This window comes from Erythranthe guttata, chromosome 12 (genome assembly GCF_056151865.1).
Source record: "Erythranthe guttata isolate IM_541 chromosome 12, IM_541, whole genome shotgun sequence".
NCBI lineage: Eukaryota > Viridiplantae > Streptophyta > Magnoliopsida > Lamiales > Phrymaceae > Erythranthe > Erythranthe guttata.
Genome location: NC_142544.1, coordinates 18,121,878 through 18,138,350, shown reverse-complemented (window position 1 = coordinate 18,138,350; position 16,473 = coordinate 18,121,878). Strand labels below are relative to the sequence as shown.

The following is a 16,473-nucleotide window of genomic DNA, read 5'->3' as shown; positions in this document are numbered from 1 at the left end:
CATGTTTGGTAGAAAACTTTGGAAGAAAATATAATTTTCAAATAACTTAATAACGAAATAGGTGAAGGATTCTTTTTTCTTTTTCAAAGCACTTTTTTTTGTAATTTTTTTTTAATATATTGATGAGATGTATTTTCGTTTTTGCACTTTGTAGTAACAAAGGAATTGATGAATATATTAAAAAAAGTTGACGTATGCCATCCTAAAAGGATACAATTACAAATATTAAATACGTTCATTAGCTTTAAAAATGCATTCGGGGTGCATTATGTATAGTTTATTGTGTTTTAAAGGTGAAAAGTGTGGTAATTGTTTTGGAGGGTGCAAAGTGAAAATAACTATATTTCACGGGTGCAAAATAAAATTTAGCCCATGTTTAACAGTTTAATTACTTAAGTGAGTGGTGTTTTAAGTGTTAATTAAAACACTAATAATTACTACTAACTGTGCTTAGAACATTTCAACAAACAGTTTCTTGATTCAGAAACAATGGCGGAGAATACTCCACAAGAACAACGTCTCGAAGAGGTTTTATCCTTCCCTATCTTATTATCCGACCAGATCAACAAATCCGTCACCGAAGCCAAAATCTTCAAGCCCGAGTGCTCCGCCGTCGGCGATAAAGTCGACCGCCTCCGCCACCTTCTCCGCTCCCTCGCCCGCCTCTCCACGTCCGCCGCCCCCGGCACCGCCTTCTACAGCCACCCCCTCCGCCGCATCGCCTCCGACGTCTCCAGAAACCTCGAGCAATCCCTAACCCTCGTCAGGAAATGCCGCCGCCGCCGCGGCAGCCTCATCCGCTGCCTCGTCGTCATAGTCTCCGCCGCCGATTTCTGGAAGCCCTCCACCCTCCTCCGCTCCTCCGCCGTGGATCTGGAGTGGGTCCTCAGAATCTTCAAATCCGGCGGCGGCGGCGCCGGCATCAGCCTCCCCCCCATCGCCATTTACTGCCCCATAATCTCGTGGGTGTGGTCGTTAATCGCCGCCCTCCACACGGGCAAACTCCAAGACAAAATCGAAGCCGCCGGCGAGTTAGCTTCACTCGCCAAAGACAACGATCGAAACAAACAGATCATCGTCGAAGAAGGCGGGGTTCCGCCACTGTTGAAACTGCTCAAGGACAGTTGTTGCCCCTCCTCCATCGAAGCCCAAATCGCAGCTGCTTCTGCTCTCCACAATTTAGCCAACGACACCGAACGAGTCCGATCCATCATCGACCAATCCGGAGTCCCGATTATCGCACAAGTCTTGGCTGATTCGCCGCTAATGGAGCTCCGAATCACCGTCGTAAATCTAGTTGCTAAAATGGCAGCGCATTTCCCTCTCGACCAACACGACTCCGCCCGCTCAAACGCCATGCTTTGCTTGTTTCCCGGCATTATTTCCCAAGGTCATTTTTCATCTTCCCAGCAGTTTTTATTCTCTCTCTCTCTCTCTCTCTCTCTCTCTCTCTCTCTCTCTCTCTCTCTCTCTGCATGTATATATGTATGTATATTCATGTTTGGTGCATTGATAATATATGGCAGTTGGGGTAGATTGGCCATACGGTTACGACGAATACCTAATGCAAAGTGCTGCAAGAATTGCGCAGCCTCTTCCTTCACTGCAAGACGAACAAGTTTACGACGACGTCATCCACGAAGTGCGTACCGCGATGAATCAGCGTTTCGCGAGAGATTTCAACGTTGTTGAAATCAAAATGAGGGTCCAATGGCTCCAAAACCGTTTCCTATCATTCAAAACTTTTATTTCTACCGATGGTGTGTACTTCGACACCGTTACGAAAAAGGTTACCGTGGATAGGAATTTGTGTCGCGGTCGTCAAGTAAGTACGGTTTTTTTTTTTAAGTTTTAATTAAAATTTTATTGAAAATTCGGAATTGTTATGAAGAATTCCGTAAGTACACTTTTTTATTTTCGTTTAGGAGACGGACTATGAAAGATACTGCATGGTTAACGGCTTTCAACTGTACGAAGAATGCGTACTCGTGTTCGACGTGAAACAAGCGTTGTCGTTTAACTCTCGAGAATTTGGAGTCTTGAATCCCGAGTTTCATTTGCAAATAGATGATGCCTCGGAAGAGAGTGATAACGAAGATGTTGTCGAAGAAGGCAATGCAAACAATGCCAATGGCAATATAAATAATGTCAATGCAAATATTGCAGATGCCAATAATGCAAATAATGCCCTAGTTCAAGACGACGATCAAGGATCACAAATTAGCTTTACCGATGAGCTAAGTTACGATAATGATTCCAGTATTGATGGCTCGGTTTTAGTAGATTATGAAGCTGCATGAACTACGTTTTTTTCGGTTTTAAAAAGAATGCTAGCTAGGGGTAGGTTTTCCAAATTTCAATCGGAAATATGTACGTGTTCGTATTTTAACGTTCACGTAATATTTGCTCGTATTGGTGCAAACGTATTAACAATAACCAAACAAAAAGTACGATTTATCGATACTTTGTTCTTTTGTATGTTAAGGGATTATTGATTCCAGGCCATTTCTATGTTATGTGAAAATCAACTAATTGACTTCGTTTCGTTTTAATTGTTTTATTTTATAGGGTAAATTACAGCTACCCTCTGAGCTAATGTTAAATTACCAAAATACCCTCTTATTAATTGGTAATTACAACCACCACATCGACTATGAATCTTATTACACGTCAATTCATATGGTGTTAAATTCAATATAATCTATTTTACGAGTCCGTGAAATGTTGTATAATTTGCACTCTGAGTTGATGGCATGATGCATGTGAAGAAAAGGTTGATTATGAGATGAATACATACAAAATGGAAAATGTTGAATGGGGACTACAAAAGGGCATTTGCATGTTATTACTTATTACAACAAAAGTAGTAAGATTTATGGAATGTGAATTGTGGTTGTGGTGGCTTAGTGATATCTGGCATTTTATGTTTGTTTCTAGACCCTTCTTTTTTTATTTTCTTTTTGCCTTGGTGTATAATTGAGAGAGAATCAATATTAGGAGTATCCAATGTTTTAATTCACTACAAATTCTACTATTGTTTTTTCTCTGGGAAAATTAGTGAAAACTCCCCGTTTTGAAATTGCATTAAGATAGGTCCATTATTTGAAATAATTTGTGAAAATTTACTTACATAAACCGTGACATAACAATACTAAAACCGATGGTAGAAAAACTGAAGTGTATCGAACGGATGGGAGAATCTCTGCCACGCGATGCATTGGTCAGGGGCCGTAGATGATGATATTGCTGGTATATTAGAGGAGGGTTGTTTCAGTTCCGACGGTGGAGGTGTTTCATGTCCACACGGTGATGCCCTGCTGGCGGTAGAGATGTTTTGATGTCCAAATTCTTCGACGACGGTGAATGTTTCTTATGGCGCCTCGGCGCCGGTTGAGGTATTTGATATCTAGACGATGGTGCATCCGCGACAGTTGTTAATCAAAAGGAGATGATTCGGATATAGGGTGAAGAGGAGTGATCGAAATTATGGTAGAATTTTTTCTATTATTATAATGTTTGAGTCCGGTGGTAGTAATTGCAGTCAATTCGTGTTAAACAGGTCAATTAAATTACCCTAATTAGATGTAACAAAAACCATTACTCCCAATACGCAATCATCTCAAATCACTGAATTAGATTCAAATCAAACGACTCATATCCATAAATTAAAACAATATATTAATCATTTTGCTTAATCCTGATTTTTTTCAACACCATTAAACTATTATTTTTTTAATTCTTAGGCCCAGTTTGGTTGGGCTGATCCGGGTGGATAGTTCCTCTAATCCACTCGGATCTCAGCTTTGGTTCGGCCCAATTGGGTTCTGGATTGCACTTGGGCCCGGGTCCGGATCTTGGATTTCCTGGATCTCCCATCAGACTAAAGGAGGTGAGATTGGGTAATCTCATCCACTCTCAACCCAATCAAGCTCAGTATATTACCTTTATGCCCTGAATATTTATTTCTAATTACAAGACTACCCCATATATATAGGAATTACCCCAAAAATTATTGAGTTAGCCCTAGAATTTTACCGACATGGCAATACACGCCGTTCTTCGTTCTGCTTTTCTCCACTGTGGTCGGTAGTTTTTTCACCGAGGTAATTTTTCCGATAATCAACTCATCTAGGTTCTCTAACACGCTTCTTTCTTCGTATTTTAGGCCCCCTAAACCGGTTGAAGAATAATCAACTCATCATAGATTGATTTCTTATTTTTCATACTTCACTAGTTTTTTCTTTTTTTTATTTGGTTTTTCCGATAATCAACTCATCACAGATTGATTTCACAGATTTCTTCAAACGCATCCGAGTATTGCTGAAGAAGTTTGGGTTCATATGGGTATCGATTTTTTTTATTGTTCTAATTATCCATTCCTTCATCTCGTAATTAAATTTCCGTTTCGCAGGTGATTTTCGATTTTGGTTTCGAAGTAGTTCGTAGTTTGGCCGGGCTGATTCTGTTCCGGCCGAACGATTCCGGTGTTGCAGCTGGTTGACAGTTGGCTGTCGATTATCCCGGTTCTGCTACACGACGATTTAAGGTGAGTTCTCCAATGGGTTTAAGCTCGTCTTTTAGATTACAGATTAAGGATTGAGAAAGGTAGCATTTATTTGGAAAAAATATTGTATCTTTTTTTTTTGGGAAAAAATAGTACATTAGTGAAATAATATATGGTGTTACTCAGTATAAATTGTTTGGCCTTAATATTGTTTGGCATAAACAGTATATAAAGAATGCAATTAAGTTGTTTTTTTTGTAATAGTTTACGATAGTTATTTCATCTTTGCTTGCTCTAGGAGTTGGTTTATATGTTTCATATGTTTGAGAGAGGTTACAGGGTCTGGAATGTGAAATTTAGTTGTGAATGTGTTTGAGAGAGGTTGCATGGTCTGGAATGTGAAATTTAGTTGTCAACGATCCAACGGTCTTTAACTCTATACTCGATGAAATCGCCGCCGAAATGCGACTCACTACGGTGAGACCTTTACGAATGACGTTGTTAAACGTCGGACCTTCCTACTAAAAAATCGTTTCAATGCATTTGTCAAATTCATTGGACTACCCGGTGTCAACTACAACCGTAGGACCGAACGTGTATCGGTTGACCGGACGTATGTCACGAGTCCAAAGAACAAAGTATGTAAACCTATTTTTATTGCATAAAATGCACGGTAAAATTTTTGTTGTCTTATTCTATGAATATGCAAATCATTTAATTGTGTATGACCCTATACTTTTCCCTTTCACAATTAGAAAAAAACGGAACATGCATTGCACAACTATTTCGCTGCTAACGGGTTTCCCTACTACGACACTTTTGAGTTGGTATTTGTGGAGAAAGAAGCAGGGACGATAGAGTTTAGTGATAAACAAGGGTTCGTAAAAGATGACCCAATCACAATTGACGAAGGAACTCGACCGGGTGTTGAGGGTGTGAACGATGAATACGCTATTGTGCCGTATGAGGGTGTGAACGATGTTGTGCCCGTGGGTTACTATACCGGCGAGACCGACGGGTTCTCGGGGCGTATAGATGGTTGACAGCGAGTCAACTAGCTTGGTCATTGTGATTTCTGATATTTTTATGACTTTATTCTCCGTTTACCGTATTTTTCATCGTTGTAATTGTTTTATTGTCTTCGTGTTTTTTTATTTTATTTCATAGTAATTGGTTTATGCAATTGCGAAAGTATCGTTGTGCTCGGTCATTGGTTATAGTGTGATCAATTATTCAATTATAACTTTAAATTCTATATGAACAAACATCTGTATCAACAAATTTAAACAAACAATGTTAAATATATAAATGTGTATTAACTAAGAAAAACAGTAGTGTGAACAAAATGTAAACAAACAATATTAATATATATTATCGCCCATGGGTACGAAACATGAAAATTAAAATTACAAACCAAAATACAAAGTCAGGAAAATCAAATACTAATACCGAAAATCTTGCCGACTACATGGAAGTGGGAAAATAATACGGGAAATACCAATAATAATAATACGGAAAATATTAGGAAAAACTAGCCGAGATAATGGAGATTGGAAAATTTGAACTTCCATTGATCAATGGAGTCAGTACAACACATGCGTCAAAGTATGACCTAGTAATCGTTTTCCCCGTCGATTGGCCCCTTGCCGTTACACATATTCGAGGGACGGTTTGACCCGGACGAACTCAATCCAAACAAATTTGCAATATTGCGGGGCCTCGGCATTGATTTATCTTTCGGCTTCAAAGGTGATGGGCCCGAAACCGGACGCCGAACTCTCGAATTAGCGGTGCTACCCTCGGTGTTTAACGAACCCTCGGAATCCGAAAAGTGATTGAGGTAGTCCCACACATTGAAGTGTGTGCTACTAGAATCCGAGGAAATATTGACCACCGTTGTTGGTGGCATCGGGTTACCGAAACCAAGAGTGTTGTCGTTGCCTCGAAGATCAACCATGCTTGGAATCGGCACCGGCGGAGCCGCTTCATCGTCGTCCGATGACAAAACAATCACCTCATCGCCCGGTTTTTGTTCGACGACACGGGGTGCAAATATAGTCTTTAGTTCCTCCCATTCGCTATCCCCATATGTCCGATATGCGAAAGCGAATGTGTGTGCCTAAGAAAGGAATGGAAATGTAATTATACGAAAATGTTAGGGCTGATTTTGTAATTAAAAGTGAATGGGAGGAAAAGAATGGGTGCAACATGTAATATTGTAAAAAATACTGGGGTAATATAATAATAAAAAGGGATTATGAGGGGTGGAAATGTAATTATCCGAAAATGTTAGGGCTGATTTTATAATTACAGGAAAATGAGAGGAAATAATAAGTGCAGTTGGCAATAATTTAAAAATTTCAGATGTATAAACTAATAATAAAAATACCTTCTAAGGGGTGGTAATGTAATTAACCAAATTATCCCACCCAATCCTCCCAACCATTCCTGAGATTGGCTCATTTGGATTCAATCCCACAGATCCATATCCAACCAACCAAACCCAAGATACCATCCATACTTTACTAATCCACACAGTGTCATTTTCTAATTAAGCCCCAATCCCATCCCACCCCATCCCTCCAACCAAAAGGGGCCTTATTTGTAATGTAGTCAAAGCAGGCAATCCCAAACCTTCTATATACTGTAGGATTGTTCCAGATAATTAAGAAAATATATATTTTCTGACCAGAAAATGGACTAATCACTTTATTTAATTAAATTAAAATAATAATAACAATATTACAGGTCAGAGTTCAGACCGTCAGATAATGAGTTAAAAATCAACAGCGTACAACTGTACGACAGACAAACATGCGATAAACCCAAAAAGAGATACAGAAATTACGTAATTGCCCTTCCGTCTTCCTCAACTCGTCATCTCACATTCTTCAGACCACTCAAAACGCAGCACGCAAGAAAAAAATTCACTCTTTATGCGAATCTCTCCGTCAGTGATTTGTCGAAATCGCCGTTAACTTTTTCCCCCAAAAAAATTATATTTTTTTTTCACAGTTTCTCGATTCTGCAACAATGGCGGCGAAACCCACATCAACTGCGGCGACGACGACGACAACAATACAAGCAATTCCTCAGAAGCTACAAACCCAGAAGAAACAGACAACGATCGAGCAGCAAGAACAGCGAATCGAAGAGGTTTTATCCTTCCCCATCTTATTATCCGACCAAATCAACGAATCCGTCAAGGAGGCCAAAATCTTCAAACTCGAGTGCTCCCTCGTCGGAAAGCAAGTCGACCGCCTCTGCCAAATGCTCCGCTCCGCCGCCCGCCTCTCCACCTCCGACGCCGCCTTCTACAGCCGCCCCCTCCGCCGCATCGCCGCCGACGTCTCCAAGAACCTCGAGAAAACCCTAACCCTCGTCAGAAAATGCCGCCGGGGCAGCTTCTTCCGCCGCGTCGTCACCATCGTCTCCGCCGCGGATTTCAGGAAGCTCCTCAACCTCCTCGAATCCTCCGCCGCGGACATGAAGTGGGTCCTCAGCATCTTCGAATCCGGCGCCGGCGCCGGCGGCATCGTCCTCAGCCTCCCCCCCATCGCCGCCAACGACCCTATAATCTCATGGGTCTGGTCGTTTATCGCCGCCCTCCACATGGGCCAACTCCAGGACAAAATCGAAGCCGCCACCGAGTTATCTTCCTTAGCCAAAGACAACGACAGAAACAAACAGATCATAGTTGATGAAGGTGGGGTTCTGCCACTGTTGAAACTCCTCAAAGACAGTTCCTCTAGTCAGGCCCAAATCGCAGCCGCTTCGGCACTCCACAATTTAGCCAACGACATCGAACGAGTCGGATCCATCATCAACCAATCAGGAGTGCCGATCATCGTGCAAGTCTTATCCGATTCGCCGATGAAGGCCCAAATCACAGTAGCAAACCTAGTAGCTACAATGGCAGAGCATTCCCCTCTCGCGCAGGAAGATTTCGCACGAGTAAATGCCATCAGACCACTCGTGACATTGTTATCGATCGATTTGTCAATGGACGATTCTACCCTCAAACACAGCAAACAAAGCATCCACACCCTTGTCCTCATCAACAAGGAGATGGAAAACAAGACTAGTTCGTACAGTAAGAGAGCAGTAACGAGTCACCGAAAGGAGAGAGAAAACGAGAATCCACAAGTGAAACTCTCTCTGAAAATCACTTGTGCCAGAGCATTGTGGATGTTGGCTAAAGGGAGCGTAGCCAACAGTAAACGAATAGCAGAAACCAAAGGGCTGCTCTGTTTAGCTAAGCTTGTGGAAACCGAGGAAGGAGAATTGCAGAAAAACAGTTTAATGACGATAATGGAGATAACCGCCGCAGCAGAATCCAACGCGGATCTCCGGCGAGCAACTTTCAAGACGAATTCCCCGGCGGCAAAGGCGGTTGTGGATCAGCTTCTCAGGGTGGTGGCTAAAGATTCCGACGAACCGACGCTGCATGTGGCGGCAATAAGGGCTATCGGGTCGTTGGCCAGAGCATTCCCGGCGAGAGAAACTAAAATCATCGGTCCATTAGTCGAACAGCTGAGTCATAGGAACCAAGAAGTGGCAATAGAAGCTGCTATTTCCCTTTCAAAGTTCGTTTGTCCGGAGAATTTTCTGTGTGTGGAACATTCCAAGACGATTATCGAGTTCGGTGGGGTCCCACCACTCATGAGGTTGCTGAGGTGGAACAACGAGCGGGCCCAGCTGAACGGATTGATACTCGTGTGTTACCTTGCTGTGCATGCTGGAAAGAGCGAGGATTTGGAAAGAGCGGGGGTGCTTAATGCTTTCGAGGGGGTCGATCGAGCATTTATAGCTCAACATCCGGAACTGAAAGAATTGATCCATCAAGCGATTTATCATTTGAGCGTTTTTCATCAATCGCACTCCGGTATGCTTGCTCAAAGGCCATTTTTAGCCCCATAGATACATACATATATGAATCTCTACATGTAATATTTGATTTTTTTTTTAATATATAAATAAAAGTGTTTCTCATAAGAGTACTGAATAAGTTAAAAAGAAAAAGGATTAAAAGTTTAAAACATGATTCATCGAGAGGAAGGCTTGGCAAGCCAGGTGTCGGCTAGATGCATTGCTCTGTCACGAGAAGTTGACGAGAGTCGGTGGAGTATTACACGCTTTACGTGTGCAGCGGCGGTTTCGCCGGCTCTTGTGGCAAGCTCTAGGTACACTACAGCCTTCATCAAGTCTCCCTCCTATTTTAGGCATCAGTTTCATGTCACGCAGTTTCTTGAATTTCGAACCGAATTAAATTAATACGTTGTTCGTTCGTATACGTACCGAAAAGAGGGTTAATCCATGCTCGAACTGGGCTCTGCTGTGACCACGATCGGCTGCTCTTTTCATCCATTTTCTTGCTAGTACATGAGACTGCCATACACCTTCACCCAGTGAATAACACAGCGACGTATTATACATTGCGCGCACGTATCCCCCTTGTGCAGCTCTTGAATACCAACGAGCCTATCAGGTATTAGAAATTCACGATAAGTTAAAGATCTTCAGTCGAATCAATACTAGAAATCCTCGATCCTAATAATATACATGAATACTAAGCTATAAATCTGCGTTAGAAAGATCGAAACTTCATGTATCGACTCAGAAATTAAAACAAGAAATATAACAGAGCCGAGTCGTATTTTACCGCTCCTTGTGAATTCTGTTCCACCCCTCGACCTTGATGCAGACAGAGCGCGAGTTGATACTGCGCGCGAACATGGCCAGAAACGGAAGCCTTGTATAGCCACTCGATTGCGAGTTGATACTGCGCGCGAACATGGCCAGAAACGGAAGCCTTGTATAGCCACTCGATTGCCTCTTTCGTGTTTGAAGGATTTGCTGAAACGTAGACATAAACCACCAATCAAATCCATAATCATTACATTATCAGACTAATCACAGTTAGCAAAAACATTAAATTTATAAAGAGATCACAAATTAGAAGACCGGTTACCTTGCAAAAACGAAATAGCCAAATTACACTGTCCAGCAGAATCACCGAGTTCAGCTGCTCTCCTATACCAAACGACGGCGTTTTCCTTTTTACCAACTTCCCAATAAATCAAGCCCGCATCCACCATGGCGAGAGTGGACCCACGCGCCGCCCCTTCCAGGAAATAATCCAACGCCTTGCTCAAATCGGCCTTCACCCCTCCACTCCCATGCTTGAACTTCTTCCCCCACTTCAAGAAACCCATCGCCTCGCGCAAGGGTTTCAGCGCGTCCCTCCACGCTCTGCAGACGAGTGAAGCTGCTCTCAGGTTCGGCAGCGTGAACGACCCGGCGATTCTCGCCAACACGTCGTTCGGCAGAGCGGAAAACCCGGAGTTCGACGAGGAAGGTGGAGATGGTGGTTGATTTGGGGCGGAATTGAAATACGAGATGCGGGGTTTTGATTGTTTCTTCGAAGTTGGGGAATTGTTGCGCTTTTTTATGAAGGGTAAGGGGGCAAAGTGAGGGCTGCCTGAGCTGCACGACCATGATTTTTGCTTCATCGCGGATCTGATGGCGGCGCCGCCAGCCGGCACGGCGGAGCTGTACGGTACTCGATGTCGGTGGCGGGGATTGGAGGTTGTCGGTTTTCCGGTGTTCAAGTCAAAATGAAAACTGGACCGTGGGCACAATGATATGCTGAAACCAGAGCCGACATATAATTGCAACTAGCACCCTTAGAGTTATACGTAATTACAATTCGACCCAATTAGATTCGGGAATTTACACTAGCGCCCCTTAAGGTTTTATTATATTATATCTCCAGCCCTGGCCCACACCTAATCTCACGCCAGGTTTCCGTCAAGTTAATATTAGAGGTTTCCGTCGCCGTTTTTTTCCCTTCCTGTTAAGCCCCGCCGCAAAGCAGATACCGATCACCGAAAACCCAACTCCGGCGAACGACATCGTACTTTATTTATTTTTCTAACAATTATTTGTAATTGGTCTAATTAGCCATGCCTTCAATGGCTTCGAATAATTCCGCACACACTGCGAAGAGGAAATTCAATCAACTCAATGGACCTACTAAACCCGACTTCGCCGCCAGGTTTTTTTTTGTTCAATCACATATACATATGATTTAGTTATGTAATTGTATTCGTCGGCAAATCAGTGGTTGTATGTATAATTTTAACTTTGTTTCGCAGGAGGCAAAAGCTTGAGCAGCACAGAAAAGCTCTACCAATTGCTCCGGGTGCGTTTCTTCAATTTTTTTTTTTTTGCAATAAACCCTTTTTCGTGTATTTTCTGTGAAATTAGCCTTTGTTGAAGTTTATTTGGTTCTCATAAAAAAAAAAAAAGAAGTTTATTTGGTTAAAATTCTGTTCTTGAAAAATAAAAGAATCTGTTCGTTTGAAGGGATGTTAATGTTTAATTAGATAACAGTATCGAGTATTGACGATTATTTTAATTCGAAGGTGCTTCTGTTGGATGAATATATGGTATGTAGATGGTAGTGACTAGTGGGTTAAGGTAATCGAGTGCACCTGATTGACTTGCATTACGAAGATTATCTGGAAGTTATTCATATAACGAAGAAAGAAATGTGATTAGTCACTTGGTTATTTTAAATTCTAGTTTTCGATTGCCAGTTGTTGATTTATCTTGATACATGTGTTATCTATTGTTTCGTTCGAAAGTATAGGAAATTTTGTATCATCAAAACACCTACAAACACACACTCTTGACTGTTGAGGTAATGTATGGATAATAGAAGGCAATTTTAACTGTAACAAGAAAGACATGGATGATTAGGATTTAGGTTGAGGTAACATGTAAAATGAATCTAGAATTAATTACTGCAACTTTTGAAATTCCTTGGAAGGTGTAACTAAAATTTTATCCGGTCTACTTTATGTTTGCATAATTGAGACATTGATTATTTTATTTTTTTTAATATTCCGAGTTCTGAAACCCATGCTAATAAGCTTTATCTACTCATTTTTTTGAATATTATGCAGTTGAAAAGATACTTTTGGAGGAGATTAGCAATAATGACATACTAATTATTGTTGGTGAAACTGGCAGTGGGAAGACAACACGTAAGTTATCTGTGATTATAAGTCATGGCCGGATTTCTTTTTCCAGATTAATGTTTATAGTATCCGAGACATATTTTATTGTCACTCTCTATATTAACACAAGACAAATGTGGATTTACTCATCCAATAATGAATTTTATTTTTCTGGACAAGCGTTTATCGTGTTTCATTACACAGACTGATTTGATGATCCTTGGGGTTCAGTTTAGATAGTATACATGCAATAACATGCATGTATGTCCTCTATTTAGTTAGCACGATAAAAAAGTTTAGCTACTTACATTCTCTAGGACTTCTGTTGTCTAAACTGTTAATAGACTTATCTCGAGTTGTTCTAAATTGAGTTAGATCATTTAGTCGATATTGAAGAAATAATATTTTGACAGAGTTACCCCAGTATCTATTAAATGGAGGGTTCTGCCGCAACGGCGGAATTATTGGCATAACTCAACCTAGGCGTGTAGCTGCTATTACTGTCGCAAAAAGGGTTGCTGAGGAGTGTGGAGTTCCGCTGGGCCAAAAAGTCGGGTACGCCATTAGATTTGATGATGTCACTTCCAACTCAACGAGCATCAAATACATGACTGACGGCTTGTTATTGAGGTTAGTACCACATGCCTATTTTCTTTGACAAATGCTCTTATGAATCTCTTCCATGCTTGGAGCTCCTCATTCTTGAACCAGGATCCCTGTAATAAATTAACTAGTCGTGTTTGAATTTACGATTACAGAGAAGCGTTATCGGATCGGTATCTCTCCAAATATTCAGTTATTATTGTGGACGAGGCTCACGAGAGAACTGTCCAAACGGATGTTTTGCTCGGCCTGTTAAAGACAGTACAGAAGGCTAGGTCTGCAAGTGACAGCAAACATAACGGGATATTGTTGGAACAAGATAACGGTGTTCAATGTACCGGCACACCGAAGCTCGGTCGAGGCAAACCGTTGCCCCCGTTAAAGTTGATTATCATGTCTGCCAGTCTGGATGCACAAGCTTTTTCCGAGTATTTTGGTGGTGCAAGAGCTGTACATGTCCGGGGCCGACAGTATCCTGTTGATATACTATACACTCCTAAACCTGAGTCTGATATCTTAGATGCAACAGTGAACACTATAATTCAGGTATTGATTATATGATTATATGATCTATTGCCTGAATCGCCTTTCAAAACACTTTGTTTGACATCTACCTCTGCTATTTATCTTATCTTTGGCAAACCAATTGTGCGAAGACATAATTTTTTTTTAATTCTATTTTGTTTTTTTTTTTTTTGGGCGAAAATGCTTCATAAGAATATTGCATTTGTTTCATCAGCTGGTTTTTTTTTTGAAATTCTTAATTTTTTTTTATGGAAGAGAGTGATCATGACGCCAAAATGATGTCAAAGTTTACCTTTTTAAAGAAATTGTTTGTGCTCAAGAGTATTTTAGATCTTAAAGGTGTATTGATGGCATAAAATGATGTAGTGTTATTTGAGCTATCTTTCACTGTAAAATGCAAATAACTTATACTATCTACTCTTATCTCAAAAGTTTGTAAGACTAAAATATTAAGCTTATTATCTTTGACTTTCTAGATACACCAGGAGGAAAAGCCAGGAGACATACTCGTGTTCTTGACTGGCCAAGAAGATATAGAATCTATCGAGAGGCTTATTCAAGAACGCATTCCAACCTTTCCTGAGAGTAAACGCAAGCTTTTAGTAATTCCCATATTCGCATCTCTTCCATCTGAGAAACAAATGAAAGTTTTCATGCATGCACCAGTAGGGTTTCGTAAGGTTGATATATCCTTCCTTAAGTAATTGCTTCTTCTACATTAGATCTCTCATCAAGCCAATATATCTGACGTGAAGTTGCTTCTGTTTTGATATCTAGGTAATATTAGCAACTAATATCGCTGAAACATCAGTGACAATACCTGGAATCAAGTACGTCATTGATCCAGGACTTGTTAAATTACGCAATTACGAAGCTTCTACGGGGATTGATATGTTGATTGTTGTTGCAACCTCAAAAGCACAAGCACTTCAGAGGAGGTAGGCCAATTGTATATTCTTGTAATTCAAGTATATATTTAGTGACAAACACATAGTGACTTTTTAACTTGCATATTCTTGCAATGCAAGTATCTATATATATAGTGACAAAAATATTAAAATTTTGAATGCAGTGGGCGAGCTGGCCGTGAAGGGTCTGGGAAATGCTACCGTCTTTACCCAGAACTTGAATTTTTCAAGCTTCACGATTCCACACCGGCAGAAATAAGAAGATCCAATCTTTCAAATGTTATTTTGAAGCTTAAAGCTCTGGGCATTGATGACATCATGGGGTTTGATTTCATTGAAGCACCAGACAGGTGATTTTGACATGGAGAAACAATTGCTTTGTTTTTTACGATGCAGCTTTGAAAATATCGTTATTATTATTTATTATCAAGAATCGGTTTTTTGTTGTTTATTCGTACAGAATGGCGATCATGAAGTCATTGGAGTTGTTAATCTCGTTGGGTGCTCTGACAGAAGAAGGTGTATTGTCCGATCCAGTTGGTCATCAAATGGTCAGACTTCCGTTGGATCCTATTTATTCTAAGGCTCTCATTGTTGCCAGTCAATTCAAATGCATGGAAGAAATGTTAATAATTGTTGCAATGCTCTCCACCGAATCCATCTATTACACTCCCCGTGAAAAGTTGGAAGAGGTGCGTTACCTTCTTGCCACGTAATATTTGTCCGCGTGTTATAATGAATTCTTGAAATGATTAATTTAAAAAAAAAATCTGTATGATTATGCAGTCACGTGCTGCTTCGAGAAGCTACTCGAATAGCGAGGGAGATCATTTGACACTACTAAGTATATACCGTGCTTCGGATGAGTTGTTGGAGAAGAGCAAGCTAGTTAGCAGTAGAGAAAAGGCTGAAAAGAATCTCGGAAAATGGTGCAAAGATAATTTTATCAGCATCCGCTCCTTAAGGAATGCTCGTGATATCCACAGGTTATTCTCAATATTTCCTTTTCTTTTTTTGTTATGAAAGCCTCGAAAAATTGTTAAATGTTTTAATTTGAATTTTATGCTGCTCGATTTATATATAGTCAAATAAGGAGAAATGTGGAACAAATGGGGCTCGGTTTGTCTTCGTGTGGAGGGGACATGCTTCTGCTCCGCAGATGCTTAGCCGCTTCTTTTTTCATTAATGCCGCCCAAAAACGGCCTGATGGTACTTACAGGTAGTTGTTCCATTTTATTTCACAGTTCTTTTTTTTTTTTTTTTTTCAATTCACGTGTCTGAAGTTGTGTAATCATGTAATGACAACAGGGCTTTGTCTGGTGGTCAGACGGTGCAAATTCACCCGAGTTCTGTATTATTTGGGAAGAAACCAGAGTGCGTAATATTTAACGAATTAGTGAAAACTACTCAACAATATATACGTGGCGTTTCTATAGTAGAGTCCCCGTGGTTAGCAGAGCTGGCTCCTCACTATTATGCACAGATGACAGAATAGATACACTGTGGTATGTATGTGTACTAAACTCATGTGCATCAATTATCCACTATACACTTCATGCAGTTTTTTCCAGAACCGGGCTTTTTTTTTTTTAGTGATCTTGTTTATATATATATATATATATATATATTTTCAAGAAACTTTACCGGAAGAGATGATGAAGTTGATGAAAACCAAACGAGGAAATCGAGGAAACAAAACGAAATCGAGGAAATCGTGAGCTAAGCTAGAGTCGCTTAAAGGCTAGGGGAAAGAAGTGACTGAGCCTGTGAAAATTCCTGTGCAAAACAGTAATTACAGAAGGCCTATGTTTGTAATTTTCAGGAAAAAAACATACATATATATATATATATATATATATATATATATATATATATATATATATATTTTTTTTTTTTTTTTGTTTAATTA

The 16,473-nt window shown here is 40.4% G+C and overlaps 4 protein-coding genes and 2 long non-coding RNA genes across 7 annotated transcripts; 4 read left to right on the top strand and 2 right to left on the bottom strand.

The window, feature by feature from the left end:
- Positions 1 to 417: 417 nt before the first annotated feature.
- On the top strand, positions 418 to 2,558 carry LOC148766653 (uncharacterized). The gene is made up of 3 exons (XM_088827083.1): positions 418 to 1,390; positions 1,527 to 1,825; positions 1,926 to 2,558. The coding sequence occupies exons 1-3, from the start codon at positions 490 to 492 to the stop codon at positions 2,298 to 2,300; spliced, it is 1,575 nt and encodes a 524-aa protein (XP_088683209.1). The 5' UTR covers positions 418 to 489; the 3' UTR covers positions 2,301 to 2,558.
- Positions 2,559 to 4,018: 1,460 nt separating this feature from the next.
- Positions 4,019 to 5,769, top strand: LOC148766652 (uncharacterized). Its single transcript, XR_016034650.1, has 4 exons — positions 4,019 to 4,103; positions 4,295 to 4,344; positions 4,412 to 4,546; positions 5,260 to 5,769. It is a non-coding gene; the product is annotated as an uncharacterized LOC148766652 (long non-coding RNA).
- Positions 5,770 to 5,854: 85 nt separating this feature from the next.
- Positions 5,855 to 7,107, bottom strand: LOC148766651 (uncharacterized). Its single transcript, XR_016034651.1, has 2 exons — positions 6,894 to 7,107; positions 5,855 to 6,623 (listed from the first exon to the last, which is right to left on the bottom strand). It is a non-coding gene; the product is annotated as an uncharacterized LOC148766651 (long non-coding RNA).
- Positions 7,108 to 7,190: 83 nt separating this feature from the next.
- Positions 7,191 to 9,499, top strand: LOC105968125 (uncharacterized). The gene has a single exon (XM_012992745.2). The coding sequence runs from the start codon at positions 7,538 to 7,540 to the stop codon at positions 9,422 to 9,424; it is 1,887 nt and encodes a 628-aa protein (XP_012848199.2). The 5' UTR covers positions 7,191 to 7,537; the 3' UTR covers positions 9,425 to 9,499.
- A 14-nt stretch (positions 9,500 to 9,513) lies between these two features.
- On the bottom strand, positions 9,514 to 11,016 carry LOC105967947 (F-box protein At1g70590). 2 transcript variants are annotated; one of them, XM_088826172.1, is made up of 5 exons: positions 10,476 to 11,016; positions 10,317 to 10,360; positions 10,167 to 10,256; positions 9,803 to 9,985; positions 9,514 to 9,717 (listed from the first exon to the last, which is right to left on the bottom strand). In XM_088826172.1, exons 1-5 carry the CDS (start codon positions 11,014 to 11,016, stop codon positions 9,550 to 9,552), a joined length of 1,026 nt encoding a protein of 341 aa, XP_088682298.1. In that variant the 3' UTR covers positions 9,514 to 9,549. The 2 variants fall into 2 exon arrangements, with proteins under 2 accessions (XP_088682298.1, XP_012847988.2); XM_012992534.2 differs by having other exon boundaries at positions 10,167 to 10,360.
- A 109-nt stretch (positions 11,017 to 11,125) lies between these two features.
- LOC105967948 (RNA helicase family protein) lies at positions 11,126 to 16,069 on the top strand. Its single transcript, XM_088826171.1, has 12 exons — positions 11,126 to 11,561; positions 11,662 to 11,708; positions 12,475 to 12,555; positions 12,942 to 13,158; positions 13,287 to 13,677; positions 14,133 to 14,336; positions 14,434 to 14,594; positions 14,729 to 14,914; positions 15,025 to 15,256; positions 15,351 to 15,550; positions 15,649 to 15,783; positions 15,873 to 16,069. The coding sequence occupies exons 1-12, from the start codon at positions 11,470 to 11,472 to the stop codon at positions 16,057 to 16,059; spliced, it is 2,133 nt and encodes a 710-aa protein (XP_088682297.1). The 5' UTR covers positions 11,126 to 11,469; the 3' UTR covers positions 16,060 to 16,069.
- Positions 16,070 to 16,473: the final 404 nt, after the last annotated feature.